The sequence below is a fragment of the Lepidochelys kempii genome, chromosome 4, assembly GCF_965140285.1.
Source record: "Lepidochelys kempii isolate rLepKem1 chromosome 4, rLepKem1.hap1, whole genome shotgun sequence".
Taxonomy (NCBI): domain Eukaryota; kingdom Metazoa; phylum Chordata; order Testudines; family Cheloniidae; genus Lepidochelys; species Lepidochelys kempii.
Genome location: NC_136383.1, coordinates 78,082,785 through 78,108,100, shown reverse-complemented (window position 1 = coordinate 78,108,100; position 25,316 = coordinate 78,082,785). Strand labels below are relative to the sequence as shown.

Here is a 25,316-nt window from a genome sequence, read left to right as displayed (position 1 = left end):
CAGGCCCTGACTGATTTTTTTTTTTAAGACCATGAATTGATAATGTCTCTACCTTTGGGACTCATGAGCGTTGCTTCCATCGCCTTGCCTCCATCACCACATCTTGCCTCATCAAATGGAAGGCACTGTTCTCCAGTTCCTGCTACGACATCAGCATTTTTTGTCAAGTCTTTTGCACCAGTGAGTGACTTTGGACGATAGATCCTGCGTGTGTTAGTGTCAGAAACATACAAATCTCCCGTGACTGGGTCAGTTGCAAGGTAGTATCTGTGAGCTGGGTTGCTGCTGTAAAAGGCGATCACAGATTTAAACATAATGAGTAATAAACTGCACATAAACACTGGAGGAAAAAGTATCAGATTTAACTGGCTACATACTGGCATTCATATAAAAAATAAAAACTGTAGTCATATGCAATTCGAGATGGCTGCTGTCTCTATAATGGACTGAATCAAAACACTCAATTCTGAAATCTCTCTTGGGTGTTTGAAATCCTGATTTGGATCCAAACTTTGCAGCATGCCTCATCCCTAGCTTACACTTGTTTCATCACTGTTATCTCAGTATCCTTTTTATTACAACTTACACAGGGTTGCTGAGGTGCATGGGTTATATTATTCATAAACAGATAAGGTAGGGTTCATATTATTAGTTCGTGGACAGGAGATAAGACGTTCTCCTTAGTATTGGTTTAATCTGTTCCTCTCAAAAGCATGATATGCATGATTTAATAAATTAGGAAAATTCATCTTTTTCACCACAGCACTGAGTGCAGTTTTTTTCCTTTACACAAAGAATCAGATTTCAAGATACTGTACATTTTGGGCACAAAACTACTAACGATGCCAACATAGCCTTCATTATAGTGAAAGAAAGCCTGTATTGCTATCCATTTTCCCAGAAACATATGGTTTGCTGCTCTGATGTTACCACATCTTTGAGAATTACTCTTTTCTCCCCCTACTAGAGAAAAAGCAACTCCGGAGAGTACCCCTCTTAGTTGATATATCATGATCCAGTAACTGAACCTGCTGCAGTTATGATTCTTGACCTGATATATGGCACTAAGAACAGAGATGAGGTCATTCAAGTACAGAAGGTGATTTCTGATGGCCTCCTAACGCATTGAGCCATAGTGCCAGAATAGTCAGTTCCATTTCTGATATGTTCGCAAATGCACTCCTAAAACATATCTACCAATCATGACGATATCCAAACATATGTTCACAAAAAGGTAGTGTCTCACATTTTGTAAATATAAATCAGTGCTAATGTAACACATTTTATACACTGCCACTTGCAAAAAGCAACAGAGACCAACATGAAGAAGTTGTGAACACATTATAGGGACAGCTTTTTATGGCTAGCTACTTTAAAACTATAGCAGAGTGCCATATACATAAAATTGTTTTAACATTTTGGTTCACAGTAAAGAAATCAATGAAGCAGATAAATTATATCAAATGCTTAGTACTTAAAGTACTTAAACACCTTTTGTAAATGACAGGTTTCAGAGTAACAGGCGTGTTAGTCTGTATTCGCAAAAAGAAAAGGAGTACTTGTGGCACCTTAGAGACTAACCAATTTATTTGAGCATAAGCTTTCGTGAGTGTGTTACAGAATTAAACATTATATAACACAGCTGAAAACAATTACATGAAAGTTTACATTAAATTTGTGTTGTTAATGTAAATCTGAAATTGTTAAAGTACCAAGCTAATTACTGAAACATACTTTCAATTCTTAATTATAACACAAATGATTTATAGTATACTGGTGTACAAACTATTTACATTTACATGGTTACTTTGGTTTTTAAGAAATATTTTGTGCATTTTAAATACAAATGTACTGCAAAGTGCAAAATACAAATGAAATGACTATTTAGGATAATTTTTAGTGTTGGAATACAGGATCATCAGATCAACAACTGTGAATAATTTATATACACAGTATATTTCCTGTTTTTAATAAACAGTGGTTAATTATTTGATAAATAAATGAGGATAAGGCTTCTAATTTTAATACACAGTTCTAATTATAAGCAAAAAGTAATTATTAGTTAAGATCACTTTTCTTAGTGGTAAGTAATAGATTTTCATTAATACAAAGTTATTTAGATGATCATTTGAAAGTGATTTCTGTTTTTAAGGAAATTATCAGATGTGGAGTTTGTTTACTCAGGATATTATTACATAGTTAATATAAGGCTCTTCAAGTTGTTAAATAGAAATGTCTAATTACAGTATATTTTTGAGACATAAATGGTATAAATATATAATTTATTTTCGACTGAAAGCTCAAAAGTTGAGGTAGCCATATTTGTTATAGGCACACCAATGCTGAATTCTGAAGAGCAAATCAGAACTCGGGGATTTCTATTACATATGGTTAGTGAATTAAGTTTACAACCAGTAGCCATAGTACAGGGATGAGCATACTATATAATTACTGAAAACAACTGGTGATATTGATTGGCTACTGAGGCCATCTTATTTAACCACAATTTAAAATACTAAGATTCTGACATATCTGCAAAATCAAAGAAATAGAATCTAAATCCAAGTTACTTCTCCTTAAGTTATCCAGCATTGTCTGACTCATTATAGGGGACTTCGAAAAGCATGCAGTAAGAAAGCAGCATGTACTCAGACTCAGAAGGGACCATTGTGATCATCTAGTCTGACATCCTGCACATTGCAGGCCACAGAACCTCACCCACCCACTCCTGTACCAAACCCCTAAACTCTGGCTCAGTTACTGAAGTCCTCAAATCGTGATTTAAAGACTTCAAGTTACAGAGAATCCACCATTTACACAACTTTAAACCTGCAAGTGAGCCCTGCCCCATGCTGCAGAGGAAGGTGAACCCCCCCAGGGCCTCTGCCAATCTGATCCTGATGAAAATTCCTTCCTAACCCCAAATATGGTGATCAGTTAGGCCCTGAGCATGTGGGCAAGACCCACCACCCAGACACCTGGAAAAGAATTCTCTGTAGTAACTCAGAACCCTTCCCATCTAGTGTTCCCTCTCTGGCCACTGGGAATTTTTGCTACTGCCAGTCACTGCTGGGCCACATGCCATTGTAGGCAGTCCCATCACTTATTGAAACCAGTTAGGCTTTTTGCCCGCACTGCTCCCCTTGGAAGGATGTTCCAGAACTTCACTTCTCTTATGGTTAGAAAGCTTCACATAATTTCGAGCCTAAACTTGTTTATGGCCAGTTTATATCCATTTGTTTGTGCCCACATTGGCGCTTAACTTAAATAACTCTTCTCCCTCCCTGGTATTTATCCCTCTGATGTATTTATAGAGAGTAATCATCTCCCCTCAGCTTTCTTTTGGTTAGGCTAAACAAGCCAAGCTCTTTGAGTCTCCTCTAATAAGGTAGGTTTTCCATTCTTCAGATCAGCCCTTCTTGGCACCTGTTCCAGTCTGAATTAATCTTTCTTAAACATGGGAGATCAGAATTGTGCACAGTATTCCAGATGAGGTCTCACCATTGTATAATGGTACAAACATTTTTCTGTCTCCACTGGAAATACTGTGCCTTTATGCATCCTAAGATTGCATTAGCCTTTTTCATGGTCACATCACATTGATGGCTTAGTCATCCTGCAATCAACCAGTACACCCAGGTCTTTCTCCTCTTCTGTTGCTTCCAACTGATAAATCCCCCACTTTATAGCAAAACTTCTTGTTGTTAATCCCTAAATGCATGACCTTGCACTTCGCATTGTTAAAATTCATCCCATTTCTATTACTTCAGTTTACAAGGTCATCCAGATCTTCTTGTATGATATTCTGATCCTCCTCTGTATTGACAATACCTCCCAACTTTGTGTCATCCACAAATTTTATTAGCACACTCTCAATTTTTGTACCAAGGACAGTAATAAAAATGTTGAATAAGATTGATTCCAAGACCGATCCCTGAAGAACTCCACTGGTAAACTTCCGCCAGCCTGACAGTTCACCTTTCAATAAGATCCGTTTTAGTCTCCCCTTTAACTAGTTCCTTGTCCACCTTTCAATTCTTATTTTAAATCCCATCTTCTCCAATTTAAGTAATAATTTCCCATGTATAACTGTATCAAATGCCTTACTGAAATACAGACCGATTAGATCTACTGCATTTCCTTTGTCTAAAAAGCCAGTTACCTTCTCAAAGAAGGAGATCAGATTAGATTGGTACGATCTACCTTTTGTAAAACCATGTTGTATTTTATCCCAATTATCGTTCACCTCCAAGTCCTTAACTACTTTCTTTTTCAAAATTTGTTTTAAGACCTTGCATACAAATGAGGTCAACAGGCCTGTAGTTTCCTGGATCACCTTTCCCCCTTTCTTAAAAATAGGAACTATATTAGTAATTCTCCAGTCAGAGGATTTACAGATTCATTAAAAATCCTGCTATTGGGTTTGCAATGTCATGTGCCATTCCTTTAATATTCTTGGATACAGATTACCCAGACCCATTAAGATGTCCGAGTTTGACTTCAACTTCCACCTTGGCTGTGGTAATTTCTACCTCCATATCCTAGTTGCCATTAGCCACCCTGCCACTACCCCTAAATTCTTCATTAGCCTCATTAAAAACTGAGGAAATTATTATTTGTTTAGGTGTTAGGCCATGCCTAGATAATCTTTTATCTCTACCCCATCCTCAGTGCTTAGCGGTCCCACTTCTTTCCTTGTTTTCTTCTTATTTGTACAGCTATAGAACCTTTTACTATTGGTTTTAATTACCTTTGCAAGGTCCAACTCTGCTTGGGTTTCAGCAATTCTCACAAAAACAGTATTTAACATTTTAAAAAATTATCAGGGCTGTCATGCGATTAAAAAATTTATCACGATTAATCATGCAATTAAAATAATTAATAATTCACCCGGTTAAACAATAATAGAATTTTATATATATATATACACAGAGAGAGAGAGAGTCTTTTGTCTCATGAAAAAAATTTCTCTGGAACCTAACCCCCTCATTTACATGAATTCTTATGGGGAAATTGTATTCGCTTAACATCGTTTCGCTTAAAGTAGCATTTTTCAGGAACATAACAACATCGTTAAGTGAGGAGTTCCTGTACTTGAAAACTGTTATCATGTTCCCTCTCAGTCTTTTCCAGATGAAACAAACCCAATTTTTTCAATCTTCCATCATAGGTCATGTTTTCTAGACCTTTAATCATTTTTGTTGCTCTTCTCTGCACTTTCTCCAATTTGTCCACATCTTTCCTGAAATGTGGTACCCAGAACTGGCCACAGTACTACAGTTGAGGCCTAATCAGTTCAGAGTAGAGCGGAAGAATTACTTCTCATGTCTTGCTTGCAACATTCCTACTAATACATCCCAGAAGGATGTTTGCTTTTTTTGCAACAGTGTTACACTGTGACTCATATTTAGTTTGTGGTCCACTATGACCCCCAGATCCCTTTCCACAGTACTCCCTTCCTAGGCAATCATTTCCCATTTTGTATGTGTGCAACTGAGTGTTCTTTCCTAAAAGGAGTTCTTTGCATTTGTCTTTATTGAATTTCATCCTGATTACTTCAGACCATTTCTCCAGGCTGTCCAGACCATTTTGAATTTTAATCCTATCCTCCAAAGCACTTGCAACCCCTCTCAGCTTGGTATCATCTGCAAACTTTGTAATTGTACTCTCTATACCATTATCTAAATCATTGATGAAAATGCTGAACAGAACCGGACCCAGAACTGATCCTGGGGGACCCCACTCGTTATGCCCTTCCAGCATGACTGTGAACCACTGATAACTCCTCTCTGGGAATGGTTTCCCAACCAGTTTTGCACCTACCTTATAGTAGCTCCATCTAGGTTGCATTTCCTTAATTTGTTTATGAGAAGGTCATGTGAGACAGTATCAAATGCTTTACTAAAGGCAAGATATAAAGTAAAATATTTTTATACATTATTCTGTTTTTAAATCTATCAAAATCAGAGTCTGTAAATATTAATAGATCCTTTAGTGGACGGGTATGAAAAGTGCTGCTTCAATAGATAATAGCTCTGTGATACTATTTAGCCTTCATTATTATTATGGGATGAATGAGTATTAGAGTGTATTTTCTTTACTTTAGAGTCCTGTGCTGACAAGCTGTAAAGTGACATGTCAAAGGCTACATTGCCTACATCTTAGTTTAAATAGAAATCTCTCTAGTAACTTGAATGTTTTGCAAGTGAAACTAGATGTGCTGCCTTCTCCTCCCTCTAAACCAAGTATCATGTTGTTGTCAATGATGCAAATCCTTGTGGAACACTCAAGAGTAGAAAAAGCAAAGCAGAAGAATCTGCCTGCAGCCTTCAGGGGTTGACCACAACCTCTGGACTTGGAGCCCATCAGCTCTGTTCTTTGATTGCCTGTAGAGGTAGTTGCTCTTGAGTAATGTGAAATATTCCTCTCTCCACCCCCCCACCCCCAGGGCTAAAGGGGGAAATTGTAACCCTAGAGCAGGTCATGTCAGGGTGCACAGTAGGTAAGAATCCTCTTGCACAATAGCTCCACAGCCATTTTTGCAATGGCTTCTGTGGAACCTTTACATGTCTTTCCACCCCAGGCAGAAAGTGCATGATGTCCCCAAGAAGCTGAGCTCCACAACATACAATGGGTGCACACCTTTTGCACAGTCCTCTGAAATTCTATTCTACCCTTGTGCAGAAGAAATGCATCACTTCCATTAGCTGGAGAGCACACATCCACAGGAGAAAAGCACATCCTCCTCAATTTCCCTTAATCCTGCCAGCCCAATTTCCGAAATACCACAGTTGAGAATGCGACTGTAGCATCACAAGTGATAGTGGGGAATATTACTGCTATATCATAGGGAAATATGTCTCGCTAGATGACAAGTCTTCATTCCCTAAACTACTTAGTGATATGCAAACGTTTGAAAAGGCAATGGAGGAGCTCTGTGATACTGCACATGGTGTAATATTTTTAAAACCACAAACTAAAACAAATTTATTATCTAAACAAAATGTGGCATACTAGTTAAAGCACCACACTAGCCAAATAGGGAGTGTGTCTGAATTGTGTTTGAAAAAACAAAAACCTATCTAGAACAGGGGTGGGCAAACTATGGCCCCCGAGCCATTTTAAGCTGATCTGCAAGCCGCACCACATAGCTCAGCCCCATTCCAACGCTCTGGGTGGGGCGCTGGGTCCGGGCTGCACCAACGGCTCGGCTCTGCTCCGGTGCTCTGGCCATGGCGCTGGATCAGGAGCCAGACCATTCAGCTTTGCCCCACTCCAGCTGGGGCGCTGGGTTGAGGGCCGGACCATGCAGCTCAGCCCTGCTTCGGCACTCTGGCCAGGGCGCTGGGTTGGGGCCGCACCACGCGGCTTGGCCCCGCTCTGGCTGGGGCACAGGGTTGGGGCTGCTCTATGTGGCTCCCGGAAGCCGCGGCATGGCCCCTTTCTGGCTCCTACGTGCTCCAATGGGAACTGCAGGGGGTGGTGCCTGCAGATGGGGCAGTGTGAAGAGCCGCCTGGCTGTACTTCTGCATAGGAGCCAGAGAAGGGATATACCAGTGCTTCCAGGAGCTGCTTGAGGTAAGTGCTGCTCGGAGCCTGCACCCCCTGAGCCTCTCCCCAAGCCCCTGCCCCAGCCCTGATCCCCCTCCCGCTCTCCAAACCCCTCGATCCCAGCCCGGAGCACCCTCCTGCACCCCAAACCTCTCATCTCCAGCCCCACCCCAGAGCCCGAACCCCCTCCCGCACCCCAACCCCAATTTTGTGAGCATTCATGGCCCGCCATACAATTTCTATTCCCCAATGTGGTGCTCGGGCCAAAAAGTTTGCTCAACCCTGATCTAGAATATGCAAAAAGAAAACTCAGAATTCTGATCGTTAACAGTATAAATTAAAGAATTCAGAATATTGTATTTAATCATGGGATTTCTTGATGACACTACCGGAAATGACACTTCCTGAACTCTCTGCACTATTACTTCTTAAATAAAAAAAACCCCTCCAAAATTAAGGAAAGAAAATCCATATGAGCTAGTATGGCCAGAAGAAGAGTAAATCTTAAGAAAATCCAGGCATATGAAAAAATGAAATGTGAGTCTATGGATATTTGTTTAAAACCAACCAACCAACCATCACCTGACAGGACACACGAACACAGCTAATATGAAAATTGGTATGACTGCTGAGCCTCATGTCTGTCACGACACACACTTATCAGTCTTGTCACAGAGCCCTGCTGTAATGTCACATGTCCAACAAGACAGCCGGCTACCCACAAAGTTTCTCCTCCTTACTACCAGGAGCTGGTAAGGCAGAGAAACTGCAGGGAGTCAAGCTGCCTCTCTTTCTCTCCTCTGGGTGCTCCCCTGGCTGTAGCCAAACCAGTCTGGAGCAGCCAGGAGGAGGAGAAGGTAGCTGTAGCCTTCGGAGTGCCTGCCAGCGTTCCCAACTCTTGTCATCTTGTGAATCTTGGAATCATGTTACTATGCGAGAACTTCAGCTTTCAGTTTTTTTTAAAAGTATGTTTCTTGCCCTTGTGGCTGTACAAAAAATCTTGAAATATGAATCCCAAAAGGCCCCAAATCCGAAGGCTAATAAAAGAAACTCAAATATATTATATTCACAAATCTCATGAATTTTAAGCTATCATCATCATATTTTGGGTCAGCCTAATGAGTTTTGAATGACTGAAGTTGGCAATAATGCTGCTAGCAAGGGATAAGAGGGGAGCCAGAGGCAGGGTTTAAGACTGGGAGACAGGAGAAGGGGGCAGGCAGCATAAATGGGAACAGTGACTGGGGGTTGGAAGTAACAAAAACTGGGTACAGAAAATGGGAACCTGTGGCTAAAAGTAGGATGCAAAAGAGGACAGGATCTGAAGGGGGACAGGGCACAAAGAGGTTCCTTAATGGAGCTGAGAACAGGAATTGAATATCAGTAATTCTAGAACTTGACAACTGGCATAACCAAAGGCAACATGCTCTCCTTTGCAGCTGAAGTCATTATTTTTGAAAAGCACTCCTCATACAATAACAATACCGGAACTGACTAATCCACAATACACATTCATTTGTAAAAATGGACAGAAGAAATATACATTTCCTTAAAAATGCTTACCTATGTCTAAAATCTTTATTTCTTGGTGGGAGCAAGTAAAGAAGAGTGGAAAAGCAATATTAGAAAAAAAGGTTAGAAAAGAAACAAGAGGAGCAGAAGGCAGAATTTAAACTATTATTATTCTAGTGAAGAAGATGAATTATGAACTTTGATCCACCAGAGTTAACTTATTTTGACTCTAAAACAGGAAATAATTAGGCTAGTTTGAATTGCTACAATATTTTTAGATAGAGATATGCATAGTTAAACATTTTAGAGTTAATCAAATTTACTTCATTTTTAAATTGGTTTAATTCTTTCGGTTCAATGCATTATGTAAAAAATTTGGATATATTAACTTACAAAATGTCAGAAAACTATCCCATATTTTAATTCTCAACACCATCTTAATTCCAAAAGTCCCAGACTAGGAAAAGACATACCTGAGTTCAAGAACACTAGTTACATTTCCAGATGGGAATATGCGCCGAACATAGTTGAAATCCCCTACATACAGGCTGCCATCTATCCCACAAGCTAAGGCTACTGGAGCTAGTAGTTTATTACCATCAGCTTGGCCATTGCAACTTGGGCATGAGATGCTGCGTCTTCGTCCATTGCCCATGATGCTACTAACAACTGGAGGTTGCTGAGAAATAAATTGATTTTCACCATTTCCTTTGTAGAGGATACCTGATAGAAATAAAAATACAATTGCTTCTCACAGCAAAGTCACGTTCAGGAAATGATGATCATTAACAGCAAACCTACCTTATGCAAGACATTTTTTTTCATAAAATTAATTTACAAATAAATCGGAAATTCACTTAGAGAACCCATAGCACCAAATTAAGAAACAGTGAAAATAACCCTCTTGTTCAAAATATATAGTAGAATATTAAAAATACTAACATCTGTAATATAAACATGTTTACAATCATTCTGTTTATGATTTTTTATATTTATAATTGAGGGGGATTTTTTTTTGAAAAATTACAAAAATCACATGATCCATTTATTTTTTATGAGACATATGCTTCTAAATCCCTTTGGTTTGAAAATCTCCCTCAAAAGACTGGAGTTCTAACTGCATGTACACTGATTATTGGAAAAGATGGATTTATATTTGGGAGTTTCATTCCTGCAATCATACAGTAACTAATTAAAAACAACCTGTTAAATATGACTGGACAACTACCACATACATCAAATATTAATAAGGGGATACTTCAAAAAAGTTCTGAGACTCAATTTCACATAATAAAAGTGTCTTTTTTCACTGTACAATAATAATCTATCCCTGGTAACAAAGTCTGCACCTAGAATACATCTGCAGTTCTATATGGTTATTAAAAATGTCAAATACAACAAAAAATGTAGTGGCAGGCCAATCTGCTCCTTAAACCTAATTTATTTAGGTTTGAAAAGTACAGTCATTTTATGAAGACAAAGGAATATGCCAGCAGTACTTTTATATGGCCTTCACAGGGAACGTGGGAAGCAAAATACATACCTGATGTTAAATTTTTCAGTTAGAGAATTATGTTTGAATTTGGACTCAGTTAAATGTTACCAGCGTCCTCATTATTATACAGATCAATGACTCCATGAAGGTCTGCTGTATGGATGGTCAGCTATTATTGTTACGCTCATATGTCACAATAAATCTTCATGTGGTATAATCCATGTAAACCACATGTCCCTTTGTACTTTATAGTGCTACGTGTTTTATTTCTTGAGTACAAAGTTTCAAAAGCAGTTTTTGGTGCTAATGGTAACTCTTCTTTTTTGAGATACTGTTAAAACAATCAATCTTACAAAAACACATTTAGGAAACTTGAGAAGGTGTGTCGCTCCCCTTCCCCCCACTTTTCCTGCAAGGCACTTCTTAAGTTGAAAAGAGATCAGAATAAATATCTTTCCTTTTTCACTTAAACTGTTTTTGGTTGCTTCAGTTACTTTTTTAATGTCATACAATTTGGTGGAGGTAAATACCAGAGCAAATATACATTATGAAATCAGAAAGGATGAAACTGGCTTACGAAAACTTAAAGAAAAGTCATCAAAATAAGGCTGCATCATAATAGCAAATGGAGTTTGTTTTTCATGAATAGTCTGAGAAAGAATGCATTAATGGCATCTGAAATCCCCTTCCTATGATTACCTCATTTGTGACAACCATGGAACCATAATTTTGCTGAAATAGCTAAGTTATATAATTTTTATAAGAAGACTCCTACAAGTCAAGACTCTGCACTAGTGCACATGATTTATTCTGTCATTACTTTGAAAAATTGGTCCTTCATATTTCTCCTCTATTATCACAGAATGGAAAGATGAACATTAGAATATTTATTGCAGTGGTTCAGGGTGTCCATACAAACACCTGTCACTGTCTGTACCCTCTGAATAAATTTCTCCAGCTCATCCACCTTGTCATTACAACTAACTACTTTCTTTATTCAATTAGACACATGTCACTTTGAAAAGTCATACTTGTCAAATCTACTCTTGAACATAATTTAAAGCCACAATCAATTCACCTTGTGAATAGAAACAACCTCATAATTTTTAAAAAACTAGACTAAATAAAACATGCATCTTTGCATTTTTATAAATATCTTAAGAATTTTGCATGGTTCTTTTCTGACATTTTAAATTCAAAATTTCCATTTCCCCTTAATTGGTTATATTATTTTTCTCCTATTCAGCAGTACCAGTTAGGTTACGACCCATCATATCACACCAGCTAAGCAGGATCAAACTGAGCCAACACGTAGATGGGAAACCTCCACAAAAGACTTGGATGCTGCTGGAAGGAGCATTCTTCTCTTTCAGGATAGCTACACCACAAATGAAGGTGTCATTGCAGTGCCGTAACAATAGTAGTGAAGATATGGTGGCATAAGTCTTCACTTCAGTCTAGCTGCCACAGGACAAGACTGCTGGTGACACTGGGTGCGTATTCAGGTTGCTGGCCCATCCCGAAGTCCATGCCACAGCATTTTCACTGCTATTGTTACCTGTGCTAGATTAAAGTTAGAGTGGGTACATCTGCAATTGCACCTTCAGCTGTGGTGTAGACATGCCCTAGATCAGTACTGAACTGATGCCCCAGCATAGTGTTAGAGGGAGGCCCTGCCACATACTTTCTGTAAGAGTACAGCACATCCTGACCAAATTCCAACTTGCGTAATTTCATTCTGCTTATCTAATTTTCCTTACAGATTCAACTGAATACAGTATTCTTCACTTCCTTTTCTAAACTCTTATGCCATGCTGCTGAACACTGTTAAACAGCTGCCTCGTTTTATTCCAAAGTTGGCTATATTTCACTGGGGAGTGGAGCAATCCTCATATGAATTTTGGTTTTGGATCCTTTAGTATGAAAGGCACTATGTAAATTATAATTACTATACTATAATTCTGACTGCTGCTTTGTTGCTCTGGGCAGTCCCTAGCAATCTCCACCACTCCCCTTCTCCATCAAGTGAGGAGCAGTAGGCAGGGTGGAACTGATTGTTGGGGAGCTGGTTCAATCTAGCTGCAATGAAGTGACACATGAAAATGTACAGGAGTTAGCAGTGCCTATTCTAAGAGAAGAGAGCCTCTCTGCCCCACTGGCTTCTTCTTGATGTCAGTGTTCCCAAAAGTGCTGCAGAGTCATTCATGAGACATCCTGCCAGGGAGAGGGGCCACAAGGAGAAGCATTAGCAACATGAATTGTAAGTAGCCTGTCTCCATGGAAATGTACTCTGTGGAGTTGGGGCGGGGGCATGACAGGACACTCTATAATAGGCCAATGACAAGCATGTTAGACACATTGATGCTGCTTTTGACACCCATGAAAACTCAAATCTTACTAATCCACAATTGGTCCCCCATTAGCTGAAGTTAGTGAGAATATAAGAACGTAAGAATGACCATACTGGGTCAGACCAAAGGTCCATCTAGCCCAAATATCCTGTCTTCCAGCAGTGGCCAATGCCAGGTGCCCCGGAGGGAACGAACAGAACAGGTAATCATCAAGTAATCCATCCCCTGTTGCCCATTCCCAGTTTCTGGCAAACAGTTGCTAGGGAAACCATTCTTGCTAATAGCCATTGAGGGACCTATCCCCCATGAATGTATCTAGTTCTTTTTTTGAACCCTGTTATAGTTTTGGCCTTCATAATATCCTGTAGCAAAGAGTTCCACAGGTTGACTGTGCATTGTGTGAAAAAATACTTTTTTGTTTGTTTTAAACCTGCTGCCTATTAATTTCATTTGGTGACCTCTAGTTCTTGTGTTATGAGAAGGAGTAAATAACACTTCCTTATTTACTTTCTCCACCCCAGTCATGATGTTATAGACCTCAATCATATCCCCCCTTAGTCGTTTCTTTTCCAAGCTGAAAAGTCCCATTCTTATTACTCTCTCCTCATATGGAAGCTGTTCCATGCACCTAATCATTTTTGTTGCCCTTTTCTGTATATTTTCCAATTCCAATATATCTTTTTTGAGATGGGGCAACCACATCTGCATGCAGTATTCAAGATGTGGGCATACCATGGATTTATATAGAGGCAATATGATATTTGCTGTCTTATTATCTATCCCTTTCTTAATGATTCTCAACATTCTGTTTGCTTTTTTGACTGTTGCTGCACATTGAGTGGATGTTTTCAGAGAAGTATCCACAATGACTCCAAGATTCCTTTTTTGAGTGGTAACAGCTAATTTAGACCCCATCATTTTATATGTATAACTGGGATTATGTTTGCCAATGTGCATTACTTTGCATTTATCCACATTGAATTTCATCTGCCATTTTGTTGCTCCATCACCAAGTTTTGTGAGATCTCTTTGTAACTCTTTGCAGTCTGCTTTGGACTGAACTATCTTGAGTAGTTTTGCATCATCTGCAAATTTTGCCACCTCACTGTTTACCCCTTTTTCCAGATCTTTTATGAATGTGTTGAACAGCACTAGTCCCAGTACAGATCCCTGGGGGACACCACTATTTACCTCTCTCCATTCTGAAAACTGACCATTTATTCCTACCCTTCGTTTCCTATCTTTTAATCACTTACTGACCCATGAGAGAACCTTCCCTCTTATCCCATGACTGTTTAATGAGGCCCTTGTTTATCAGTTAGAAGTCAGCTTGACAACTTTGGGCTTTAATCAGATCTCTGATTTGTGCCTGTGGCTGGCCATCAAACCCATTCACCTCACAGAAGGCAGGCAGTGTTTGCATCGCCATCCTTCCTTCACAGTTCTGTTGAGTCAACTTTAAGTTGCAGTCTGAACCCTGTCTGTGGAGGCTGCCCAGGGAACATGCTGAATCAGGACATGCCCTGCATGCCTTGGCCACACACCCCTCTCCTTTCCAGCCAGCACAGCTGAGAGCTCTAGTAGAGGGGAGGTGCAGGTGCTTTGAGCTGATAGAATCCCTCTCCAGGTAGACATTCTGCTGCTGGGGATTATGACTTCAGTAGGAGTTTCTCCTGTGTAACTGAGGGCCAAAGTGAGGTCTAAGAGTGAAGAGATCTGGGTCTGGCAGAGGCTTTGATTATTGCTATGTAATTTTCACTAAGTGGGAGCAAAAGTGCCAGTCATCACACTGATAATACATAACTAGTAGGAAACAATTTCAGTATTCTGAGATATGATTTTTTTTTAAAAATCAGGGCTTCCTTAATGGCACACATAGTCATTAAAATATTAAACATATATTAAAACCAATTTGAAGATAAAATAAAATTTTGTAAACTAAAAAAATTCAGTAAGATGTTTTTCATTGTGACACCTTTGTTAAGGAAAATCCCAACAGTTTATGTAATTTTAAGGAGCGAGAAATATGAAATATGGCATCAACTGTAAATCTTTGTTCAGGTATGGTACCTTTTTTAAACCGAAGAAAATATTTGATTAATTATAACAATATGCTTCAAGCAAGGGCACTAGAGTAAAATATTAAAATGAACAATAACAAGAATACGTCCTTACCATTCTGAACATCCAACACATGATGTTTATCCAATGTCCAACCACCCATGTTAGAGGCATCCAGTTCATATCCCTGCAAAATGGCAGTCCGCTTTTCCCAGAGAGTTAGATCCAAACAAGACTCGTATTCATAACCCACAGACACTGGAATCATAATAAATCATGTTTCATATTCCCCACCATAGTTGAAAAATGGAATTTTGTTCAGAAAACTAACTTTACATTTCTATACTAAGCTTGTGATTAAAACCTGTATATCCTTTATCATACAGAGATTGTTCAAATATTTCATAATTTAAAAAAGGAATTTCAGATGGTTAAAATTATTTTGTTTTTAAAAAGAGCAGTAGACTAAGTCTGTCCTAAGACAAGGATGCAGTACAGAGTGGGTTTTTTCCACATTAATTTTCCACTGTGCTTAAAATGAGATCCACAAAAACTATCCACATTGGGTCTATCCTCCAAGTTATTTAATACAAATGAAAAACTATCAATTTGTGATCTCTTTTTAATTTGAAATACATTTTTATTATAAAAAGTTTACCTTAATTCTTTCTAATACATTTCAGTACAATGCTGTTGTGCTAAATATTTTCTGATCAACTGATATGGTCAGTTTCAATTTAACACTATGATTCCAAGATAGTAATAAATTCAGAAAAGCATCACACTGTACATACCAACAGCTTCAGATAAGCCATAGACCTTCTGGTTGTATGCATCAGTTTTATCCCATATGAAAGTGTAAGCCAGATTTGGGGATGCAGGGAACCATTTCTGGAAAAGTCTTCCCACCACTGCCACCATAAGATGAACTTTCATTAAGTTAAATGGTATAACAGACTGGGTCATGGTGATCTTAAGAACTGATTTATATCCTGCAGCTCTAGAGCTTAAGTATGATAATTTCAAATCAGTTCCTGGAATTGTAGTCTCTTCATGAAGTACCTAATTGTTGATAAAGAAACATTACAATAATGTAAGTTATTTTCAGATTAATCTGAATATAATAGTATTTTAAAATCATACCTTGAACAGTATATTAAAATCCATAGTGAATCAGAGCCTATATCTGAACTGCATTTCAATAAAGTAAAGCATTCTAACAAAAGAAATCACAATATTCTACGTTTTCTTAAAGACATCTTACAGTCTTTTTGTGATGAAGTCGCTCAATTATTATTTTCTGCTGCAAACTTTCAAAGACTTACGGACATCTCTTTGTTTTCCTGGAAGAACACCTCCAGTCTCTTTTTCCACAACAGTTTTGTCAGTAAAGCATCCTCTTTCTGTCTAAGTGCACTGGGCAAATAGCTTCTTCTGAAGCCACCATCCATGTTGTGTATCACATACAGTAACTGTGATACAGCTAGCACTCTCCCTATTGAAGATAAATGAGCACTGGGCATCTGAGATCCAGCAATCACTCCTACATGTCCCTGCATGAAGCTGACAATGCTCTTCTGGGATAGACACTTAATTCACTCAGAAGTGAGAATGCTTCTCTGAGCAACATCAACAAACCTAAGACACCATATTGTGACAAGTCAATTTTACTATAATTAAGAATGCAATTATGAAGTTACTTGTTAGCATACAAAATAATTCCTTTTCCCCATCCCTTGTCTATATTGCCTATTTAGATAATAAGCTTTTCTGGGCAGCGAGTTATTGCTTAGAATGTGTATGTACAGCCCCTCACACAATGGGGATCCAGATTTTGATTAGGGCCTCTAATTGCTACTGTAGTACAAATGTTAAATAATAATACTAGTGTTTCATAGAATATCTGTCTTATTTCTGTATTGTAAATATTTTAAACTAGAGCTTTCTTCCCCATATTTCCTGATCAATTTTCACTGTTTGGACATCAGCTCATTGCTTTCTGATATCAGAAACGTTCAATCCTGTTTTTATAAGTTTTTCCACCTCCCATGAGAATTAGAGTTTGTGTGTGGTAGTTGGACATGAAGGGTTTCTGCATTTGTCAAGGTTCCTCCCCCACTCTGAACTCTAGGGTACAGATGTGGGGACCTGCATGAAAAACCTCCTAAGCTTATCTTTACCAGCTTAGGTCAAAACTTCCCCAAGGTACAAAATATTACTCCCGTTATCCTTGGACTGGCCGCTACCACCACCAAACTAATACTGGTTACTGGGGAAGAGCTGTTTGGACGCGTCCTTCCCCCCAAAATACTTCCCAAAACCTTGCACCCCACTTCCTGGACAAGGTTTGGTAAAAAGCCTCACCAATTTGCTTAGGTGACTACAGACCCAGACCCTTGGATCTTAAGAACAATGAACAATCCTCCCAACACTTGCACCCCCCCCCCCTTTCCTGGGAAATGTTGGATAAAAAGCCTCACCAATTTGCATAGGTGACCACAGACCCAAACCCTTGGATCTGAGAACAATGAAAAAGCATTCAGTGTTTTACAAGAAGACTTTTAATAAAAAATAGAAGTAAATAGAAATAAAGAAATCCCCCCGTAAAATCAGGATGGTAGATATCTTACAGGGTAATTAGATTCAAAAACCTAGAGAACCCCTCTAGGCAAAACCTTAAGTTACAAAAAAGATACACAGACAGAAATAGTTATTCTATTCAGCACAATTCTTTTCTCAGCCATTTAAAGAAATCATAATCTAACACATACCTAGCTAGATTACTTACTAAAAGTTCTAAGACTCCATTCCTGTTCTGTCCCTGGCCAAGACGACTACAGACAGACACAGACCCTTTGTTTCTCTCCCTCCTCCCAGCTTTTGAAAGTATCTTGTCTCCTCATTGGTCATTTTGGTCAGGTGCCAGCGAGGTTACCTTTAGCTTCTTAACCCTTTACAGGTGAGAGGAACTTTCCCCTGGCCAGGAGGGATTTCAAAGGGGTTTACCCTTCCCTTTATATTTATGACAGCATTCTATGGATTAAGATAGTCCATCACCTTTATTTCACTCAGGACTTTAACTGGATAAGAATCACATTCCTAAATACTGAAGGCAGAGCCACCAAGCATCCCCATTAAAATTAAAAGCTTTCTATAAATCACATCTCAGGGCTGAATTAAAGCAGTATGGGGACATAGCAGCACTTAGTGCTCCTGGGAAACAAATTTAGGCAGCTTTACTCTACTTTTCCATCCCTTGGTCCTCGGGCAGCCAAGGCCAATGTACTAACTTATACTGGTGGATAACAGTCTGCAGGGAAGCACTGTGCTCTACCCAGCTTCTCTACACCCCAAAATGTCATCTATGTTGAGGCAAGCACCAATACAGGCTGGCAGAGGGCTGGCTATGGGAGCTCTATGCTAGGGAAATCCTCAGATGCAGTTTTAAAACTGCTTATGCACCCTTTAAGAGGTTGCTTCTTTAAGAAGGTCCAAGGACCTGGCCTATAGAGTTTAAGAGGCCTTAGATGTCATAATATCCGATAACTGATGGAAACTACTGCAGGTATGTTAAGAAAGATTTACATGACATTAATTATATTCTTCTCTTTTCTCTTTCTATGACCAATTATCACTGACAGCAGCTTAGCTCATCTAACAGGAAGCTTAGGATGCAACAAAGCTGTCATTCAAGTAAGGTATATATAGGCAAGCACCTCTCTTCTCCTCCAGTCAGAAACTTCCCACACTGTGTAGAACTTCATATTACAGTAGAAAGGAAAGGAGGAGTAGAATGGGGAACAGGTTACTAGGACAAGTCCAATTACTGATAAGCAATTCTTAATTGTCAAATATCTGCTCTTCCCACTTCACCAATCATCACTGAGAGCAGATGACACACAGTACTGTCATTAAGCAAGTGCTTAAAATTGGTGATATTTGTGTTGCCTCTAAAATTACTTTTGCAGTGCCTTGGCCCAAGTTGCAGAGACTATAGGGGATGCTCCTCTGAACTGGAGGGTAAACAAATCTCTGCAGGCTAAAAATGTAAAAACCCATCCAGAGATATAAGTAACTGAGGATCTGTTCCTTTACTAAGACCTTCAAGGTAAAACAACTCTTTAAGGTGTTTGAAGGACTCCCACGCTGCACTTAAAAAGTGAACTAACAGATGCTGTTCTCTTTCTGGAGGAAAAAAAAAGCAACTTGAGTAGAGAAACAAAGGAAAACAACATCCATAAATGAACACAGCACGATGGTTCCTGTTAGTCCCAAAGTTTACTCAAATCTTCTCTTGCAACCAGAAAGTGAAGAAGAGTAGTGCTAAGTCCTAAAGCATCCATCCACCTGCTTAGCTGAGAGAACAGAAAGTAAACAGGCCACTCTGGCGGGCATTTTCAGAAAGCTCTACAGTGGGTTTGGATGGCTGCCTCATTAAGAACCAGGAGCCAAATTCAGGTCTTACTGAGATGAAAAACTGACTATTGCTAGGGTAAGATTCACAAAGGGGGCTCAGCACTGCAACTCCTCACTTTAGGTGCTCTGCTGCTTAGTAGAATCCACAGCCCAGACGTAGGCACCCTGGCTTCCTATGCAATGCATGGGGAGAGCTAGGCACCTAACCATGGATCCACAGCCAGCAAGGTGAACGAGGTGCTGCTTATGTTAGCCATAGGAAATGCCCAGGAGAAGGGTGTGGCCTAAGCACTGCCCCCAAAGGATCTTAGGTGCCTAAATCTGGGTCAGAGGGAGGTGCCCATCTTTGGTTGGGACTTATAGTCATGAGCCCTATCCTCTCCTGGAATGAAGTGTCTAAGCCCTTTCTTGCAAACACAAGTAAGAGAAGCTGCCACATACTCCCCCTTATAATCTTGATCCAGGGGTTAGAGCGCTCACCCGGGATGTGGGGGATGCTGATTCAAATACCCCACTTTGTGTGATTAGGTCTGAACCCACATCTATAACCTCTCAGGACAGCACCTAACTTCTGGGCTATGGGATAGCAACAGGTGGGTCTCTCTCCATCTTTTCTGTTGAAGCCGTTCCACTTCCTATAAATACTTAAATATTCAGTGGATCCGGGCGAGAGAATGATTTTACATCCCATTGGTTCGGGCACTCAACTAGGAGGTGGAAGACCACACTTCAAGTCCCAGTTCCAATGACTATTTAATTATACAAAGTTGAACAGCTTCAACAACAGAAACTGAGGGGGAGACCCTACCAAAGAACACCCTACAGCTCAGTGGTTGGGTGCTCACTTCTAATGTAGAAAATCCAAGTTCAAGTCTTTGCTCCACATTAGATATAGAGGGGACATGAACCTGGGGCCCAACATCCTTGGTGAGTGCTCTAACCTCTGGGCTAAAAGGCATAGACACCACAACTATCATAATTTTTTGCTAGAAGGCACAGGCACCACCTCCACCTGCTCCTGTGCTTTGTGTGGGGACTGATCTGTTAGGTGGTCTCTGAGAATGCCTACTGGACTGGGTCTCACAGGGGACATAGACGGGGAATGTTTACTAGGTTTTAGGTTTGAGCTGGGGGCCTGGGTGTCTGTCCTGATGCAGCTGTGCACATGCTCAGTGGCAGATTTTTAGGCACCAAAGGGACTTTTAGGAGACTAGGGACTTTAGGCCTAGAGACCTAGGATTGGGCAGCAGCTGAATGGGCGTTTTGAGGATCTAAATTTTGGACTTAGGTGTCTAAAATGGCACCCAAATCCCTTTGTGGATCTAACTCCGAATCCTGGAAATGTAACAAGTCCTTACAAATCACACTGTTCCACTAGCTGTGCTCTGTCTTAACTGAGCTCCCTGAGAACTTCGGCAATCTAGAGGTGAGTAAGGAACCAGCCCTCCAGCCCTCCTCCTGAACCATTAATTCTCTAACCTTATTACTAAAAAGTTAAATCTGCAGATACAGACAGAGTTTCTCACAGGTGTCTGGATGGTGAATCCGTTAAATGAAGAACTAGAACTAGAAGGTCTTCAAGGACAAAAATCAGAATTCATCAGCTCAGCCACTCTGCTCATACACTAACTTATCCCAATAGGGAATCCAAGTGTCTTGAAGAATACTAATTCTGCATGGGGATGAAGTAATATTCCAGGTACCAAAATACTACACTGAACTACTAAATCCCAAAGGATGAAACATTGCATTTATGCATGATCAAGCCTCTTAGAAGGACAATTGTGGAACACTAAACCTACAGTACTCAGATAAGGGTCATCTCAGTTTCCACAGAAACAGAGAAAATTTGTCCTACTGAGAACTCAAGTTGGCCCATTCAGCCATACATGGCCCAAGAGACCCAACTTACCCACGTTGCAAAATGCCTTAGCACTGCAGTACTGACTATTGTAAATCACATCTCAGGCCTGAATTAAAACAATATGGGGCCATAGTAAGTATGGTGAAACTAACTGGGGTTGATATGCACTGATGGATGCAGGACTGGAGAAGATACAGTCAGAGTGAGGTAAAGAACTCCTTCCCACTACTGAGTTTGGCTGCATTGAGCAACTGCCATGAATGCTCGAAGGCCCAAATCCACAAAGGGACTTAGACATTGTCAACATTGAGTATTGCAGTGCCTAACTTTTAGATGCCTAGCCACCCAATGGAATTCATAAACCCTGAACTGGGTGCCTTGGCTTTAAATACAATGCACAAGAAGAGAGAGGTGCCCACAAAATGCTTAGGATCCACAAAAGCCAGCAGGCAAGAGAGGGTGCTGCCTAAGCTAGTGAATAGCAGATGCTGAGGAGAGGGGTGGATCCTAAGCCCCACTCCTCTAAGTCTGGGCTAGAGGTAGGTGCCTCTCGCTCTGCTTGGAGAGCTGGAACCCTCTCCTGGAGTCAGAAGCCTAAACCATTCCTTGCATTATACAGATACAACAGAGATGGGAGCTGTAGAAAAGCTTTAGGCAGATAGAAGCACAGAAGAAGTATAAATCAGGATATTTACAGATTCCAGAGGTATAGAAGTATAGAAAATGAAAACTGCTGGATCCAAGCTGGAGAGGATAAACCTTGGAGATATTTGATGAAAGGGTCTATCCCCAGAACTAGATAAAGTTCTCCAATCTTTAAGGGAAGTCTTAACAAGCTCTGTCAGGGTTTCCTCTCAAATTATTGTAATGGGATCTTGTGAGCAGCAAATCAACAGTTCGGCTTACAATTAAGACCAAATGAATGATAGAGCTCATCCATAGAACTGAATCTCCAATGACACATTAGACTGAACAAAGACCATACACCTGCTGACTGGTCTCACCACTAATTAAACCAATGATAAGTGAAGGGAGTAGAAGAAAAAGTCTTTCTAGTTCCTATGCTCTCATTGGGGCAGGAGAATTCATTCTGGACACCAAACTGAGCAAGGGCTTGCAGAAAACCCAAGTCAACCTTATCATTTTGAGCATCCATGGTATTCAGCTATGGAAGTGTAGGGGAAGAGAAGCCACTAAAACTCAACTTCAAAATGGCTTCTCGTCAGGGCCACAGAAAGATTTATCCCACCAGCAATATGGAGTGTTAGACATACCTGGACAAGGTTTATAGTGGGAAAAGAGCTCCTTGTTGTTATGTTGTTTGAGAATCTCCTCGTAAGAATGGCCCCTGAAAAGGGGTTGTGACAAAGTTCCTCCTCTGCCTTGGTGGGTCCTGCGCTTATTGGCGGATTTGCTCGCCTCAGAGGTTCATGGCAGACTTCACTTTGGCCACTTTTGTGGCTCAAATCTGCAGTTCACTCAATTAGCCTCATCACTGGCCAGCATGGGGAAAAGGAAGAAGGACAATTCCCGCAGACTCTGCTGATCCACCTAGTGGATCAGGGAACAAGCCAGAGACCTTCTCGTCTGGTGGAACCCACAGTCCAGGTCAACTCCTCCAGTATCAAGTAGGGAGTTGGGGGAATGGAGGGATGGGGGGAACCCGGGCCTGCCCTCTACTCCGGGTTCCAGCCCAGGGCCCTATGGATTGCAGCTGTCTACAGTGGTTCCTGTAACAGCTGCGTGACAGCTACAACTCCCTGGGCTACTTCCCCATGGCCTCCTCCCAACACCTTTTTTATTCTCACCACAGGACCTTCCTCCTGATGTCTGGTAATGCTTGTACTTCTCAGTCTTCCAGTAGTACACCTTCTCACTCTCAGCTTCTTGCTCTTCTTGCTCCCAGCTCCTCGCACACACACCACAAACTGAAATGAGCTCCTTTTTAAAACGCAGGTGCCCTAATTAGCCTGCCTTAATTGATTCTAGCAGCTTCTTGATTGGCTGCAGGTGTTCTAATCAGCCTGTCTGCCTTAATTGTTTCCAGAAAGTTCCTGATTGTTTTGCAACCTTCCCTGTTACCTTACTCTGGGAAAAGGGACCTACTTAACCTGGGGCTAATATAGCTGTCTTCTATCACTCTCCTGTAGCCATCTGGCCCGACCCTGTCACAGGGTGGAAAATAGAGGTTACGGAGGGGGCAGAGAGGGAGGTAAATTCGATCGCATAGTTGGAATGGATGATGTACCCACCTGACCATCGTTATTCCACTCTAGATGTGGAAAAAGAGTGCTAAATGGTGTGTGGGAATCGGCAGGTGGTAGCCTAAAGTATCTTTTAGATGGGGGTTGAGATTGGGATAATGAGGTTGCCACAGAAGGTGCAGGGAAAGGGAACTTCTGAACCCTGTGACCACAGGCGCCAACTTTGTGGATGCTCCGGGGTTCAAGAACTCATAGGAAAAAATAGTGTCCAGTTTTCAGAATGGAGAGAGGCAAATAGTGTTGTCCCCAGGGGCTTGTACTGGGACCAGTGCTGGTCAACATATTCATAAATGATCGGCAAAAAGGGAGGTGGCAAAGTTTGCGTATGATACAAAATTACTCAAGACAGTTAAGTTAAAAAAAGACTGCAAAGCGTTACAAAGGGATCTCACAAAACTGGGTGACTTGGCAACAAAATGGCAGATGAAATTCAATGTTAAATGCAAAGTAATGCACATGACAAAATATAATCTCAATTTTACATGCCTAAATTAGCTGTTACATATCATGAAAGAGCTCTTGTAGTCATTTGCGGTACTCTGAAGCACTATGTTTCCAGAGTACTGCAGATTTATAAGAATCCTTTTCACTGTGCCTGTATCATCCTGAACTCATTCTCCAGCTTCAGAAGACTTAAAAATCATCTCCAGTCATCAACAGAACAGACACAACTGAATAATGTAGCTGTCCTTAATGTGCATCAAGACAACACCAGGGAACTAGATGTAAATAAGATTGCTGACATTTTCATCTAGAAAGCAACAGTGAGACATAATGTCTTTAAACTGGGACGTTAGTGAAGATAGCTTGTAGGTGATTGGAATGATTCAAAGATACTGTAATTCATGGCACATCACAATAACAGTAGCTGCTGTCCTCAAAGATGTATCTGCTGCATCTACTTAACTGGTCTTCCTCAGTGAGAGCCTGAAATCGAGCTCTCTCCTTGTTGATGAAGTCTGTGAATTTGGAATAATAGGATCATAGGACTGGAAGGGATCTCGAGAGATCTTCTAGTCCAGTCCCCTGCACTCAAATATTACAATAATTCAGGTAATGATATTTAGCCATCAGTGCTTGGTAACTGGCTATTCTGAACTGAAGTCTAGTAGAAGCGAAGATTATTCCTCCCAATAAAACAAGCAATTTACCCTCTTTATCGACTGGAGTAGATCTAGGATGTTGCTGCCTAGATCTGTCTATGGCAACTCAGACAACTAAAGAGTTAGGAACAAGATGAGAAAAGAGAAATTCCACCCTTTTGGCTGGGACAAAATAAAGGTTTTTTTTCCCTCGTGGGGGTAAGGACATAAGTGGCTGGGGTATTCCAAACTGTACTAGCTGGTTCCAGAATGGCTTCATTAACAGGAAGTACTATTTGGCTGGATCTAGACAACTGGAGGATCTCCATGAGTTTATGCTGAGGATCCTGAACCTTCCTTAAGGGAGATCCATAGCTCCTGTGCAACCCAACATAACAGTTCCTGAAACTGCTTCTAGTCATTAGGGGGAATGGAAACATTGGAGCAAGTGCTTCATTGAGAGATGGTGAGGGCAGTCTGGTTGATACTGGCAGAACTTCTGGATCCAGCTCATAATCTTTCTCTTCCATGGTGTCAGGAGGAATCTCTGGCTGTCCTCTTGGTGAGGAAGAGTGGACTGACTCCCTAGATTGCGTTGACTATGCTGGATGATACAGGCCCCACTCTCCCCAGTTTGGCCAATAAGGTGGGTCAAACAGTGATTGTGAAGGTCCCCATGGCATGGGGTATCAACAGTTTTGAGGCAGTTGTAGGTTTGGA

General features: G+C 40.5%; 2 protein-coding genes across 24 annotated transcripts in view; one reads left to right on the top strand and one right to left on the bottom strand.

The window, feature by feature from the left end:
• TENM3 (teneurin transmembrane protein 3) overlaps positions 1-25,316 on the bottom strand; it is a 2,191,633-nt gene that overhangs the window by 43,056 nt on the left and 2,123,261 nt on the right. For 15 of the 23 annotated variants that reach the window (XM_073341694.1, XM_073341703.1, XM_073341700.1 and 12 more), the window contains 5 exons: positions 15,765-16,032; positions 15,085-15,228; positions 9,537-9,786; positions 9,115-9,135; positions 53-285 (listed from right to left, as the gene is read on the bottom strand). In XM_073341694.1, coding sequence (XP_073197795.1) covers positions 53-285; positions 9,115-9,135; positions 9,537-9,786; positions 15,085-15,228; positions 15,765-16,032 — 916 coding nt within the window. The remainder of the gene's footprint in view (positions 1-52; positions 286-9,114; positions 9,136-9,536; positions 9,787-15,084; positions 15,229-15,764; positions 16,033-25,316) is intronic. The other 8 variants (XM_073341705.1, XM_073341707.1, XM_073341711.1 and 5 more) reach the window with 2 other exon arrangements.
• DCTD (dCMP deaminase) overlaps positions 1-25,316 on the top strand; it is a 178,725-nt gene that overhangs the window by 138,065 nt on the left and 15,344 nt on the right. The gene's annotated exons all lie outside the window — the stretch shown is intronic.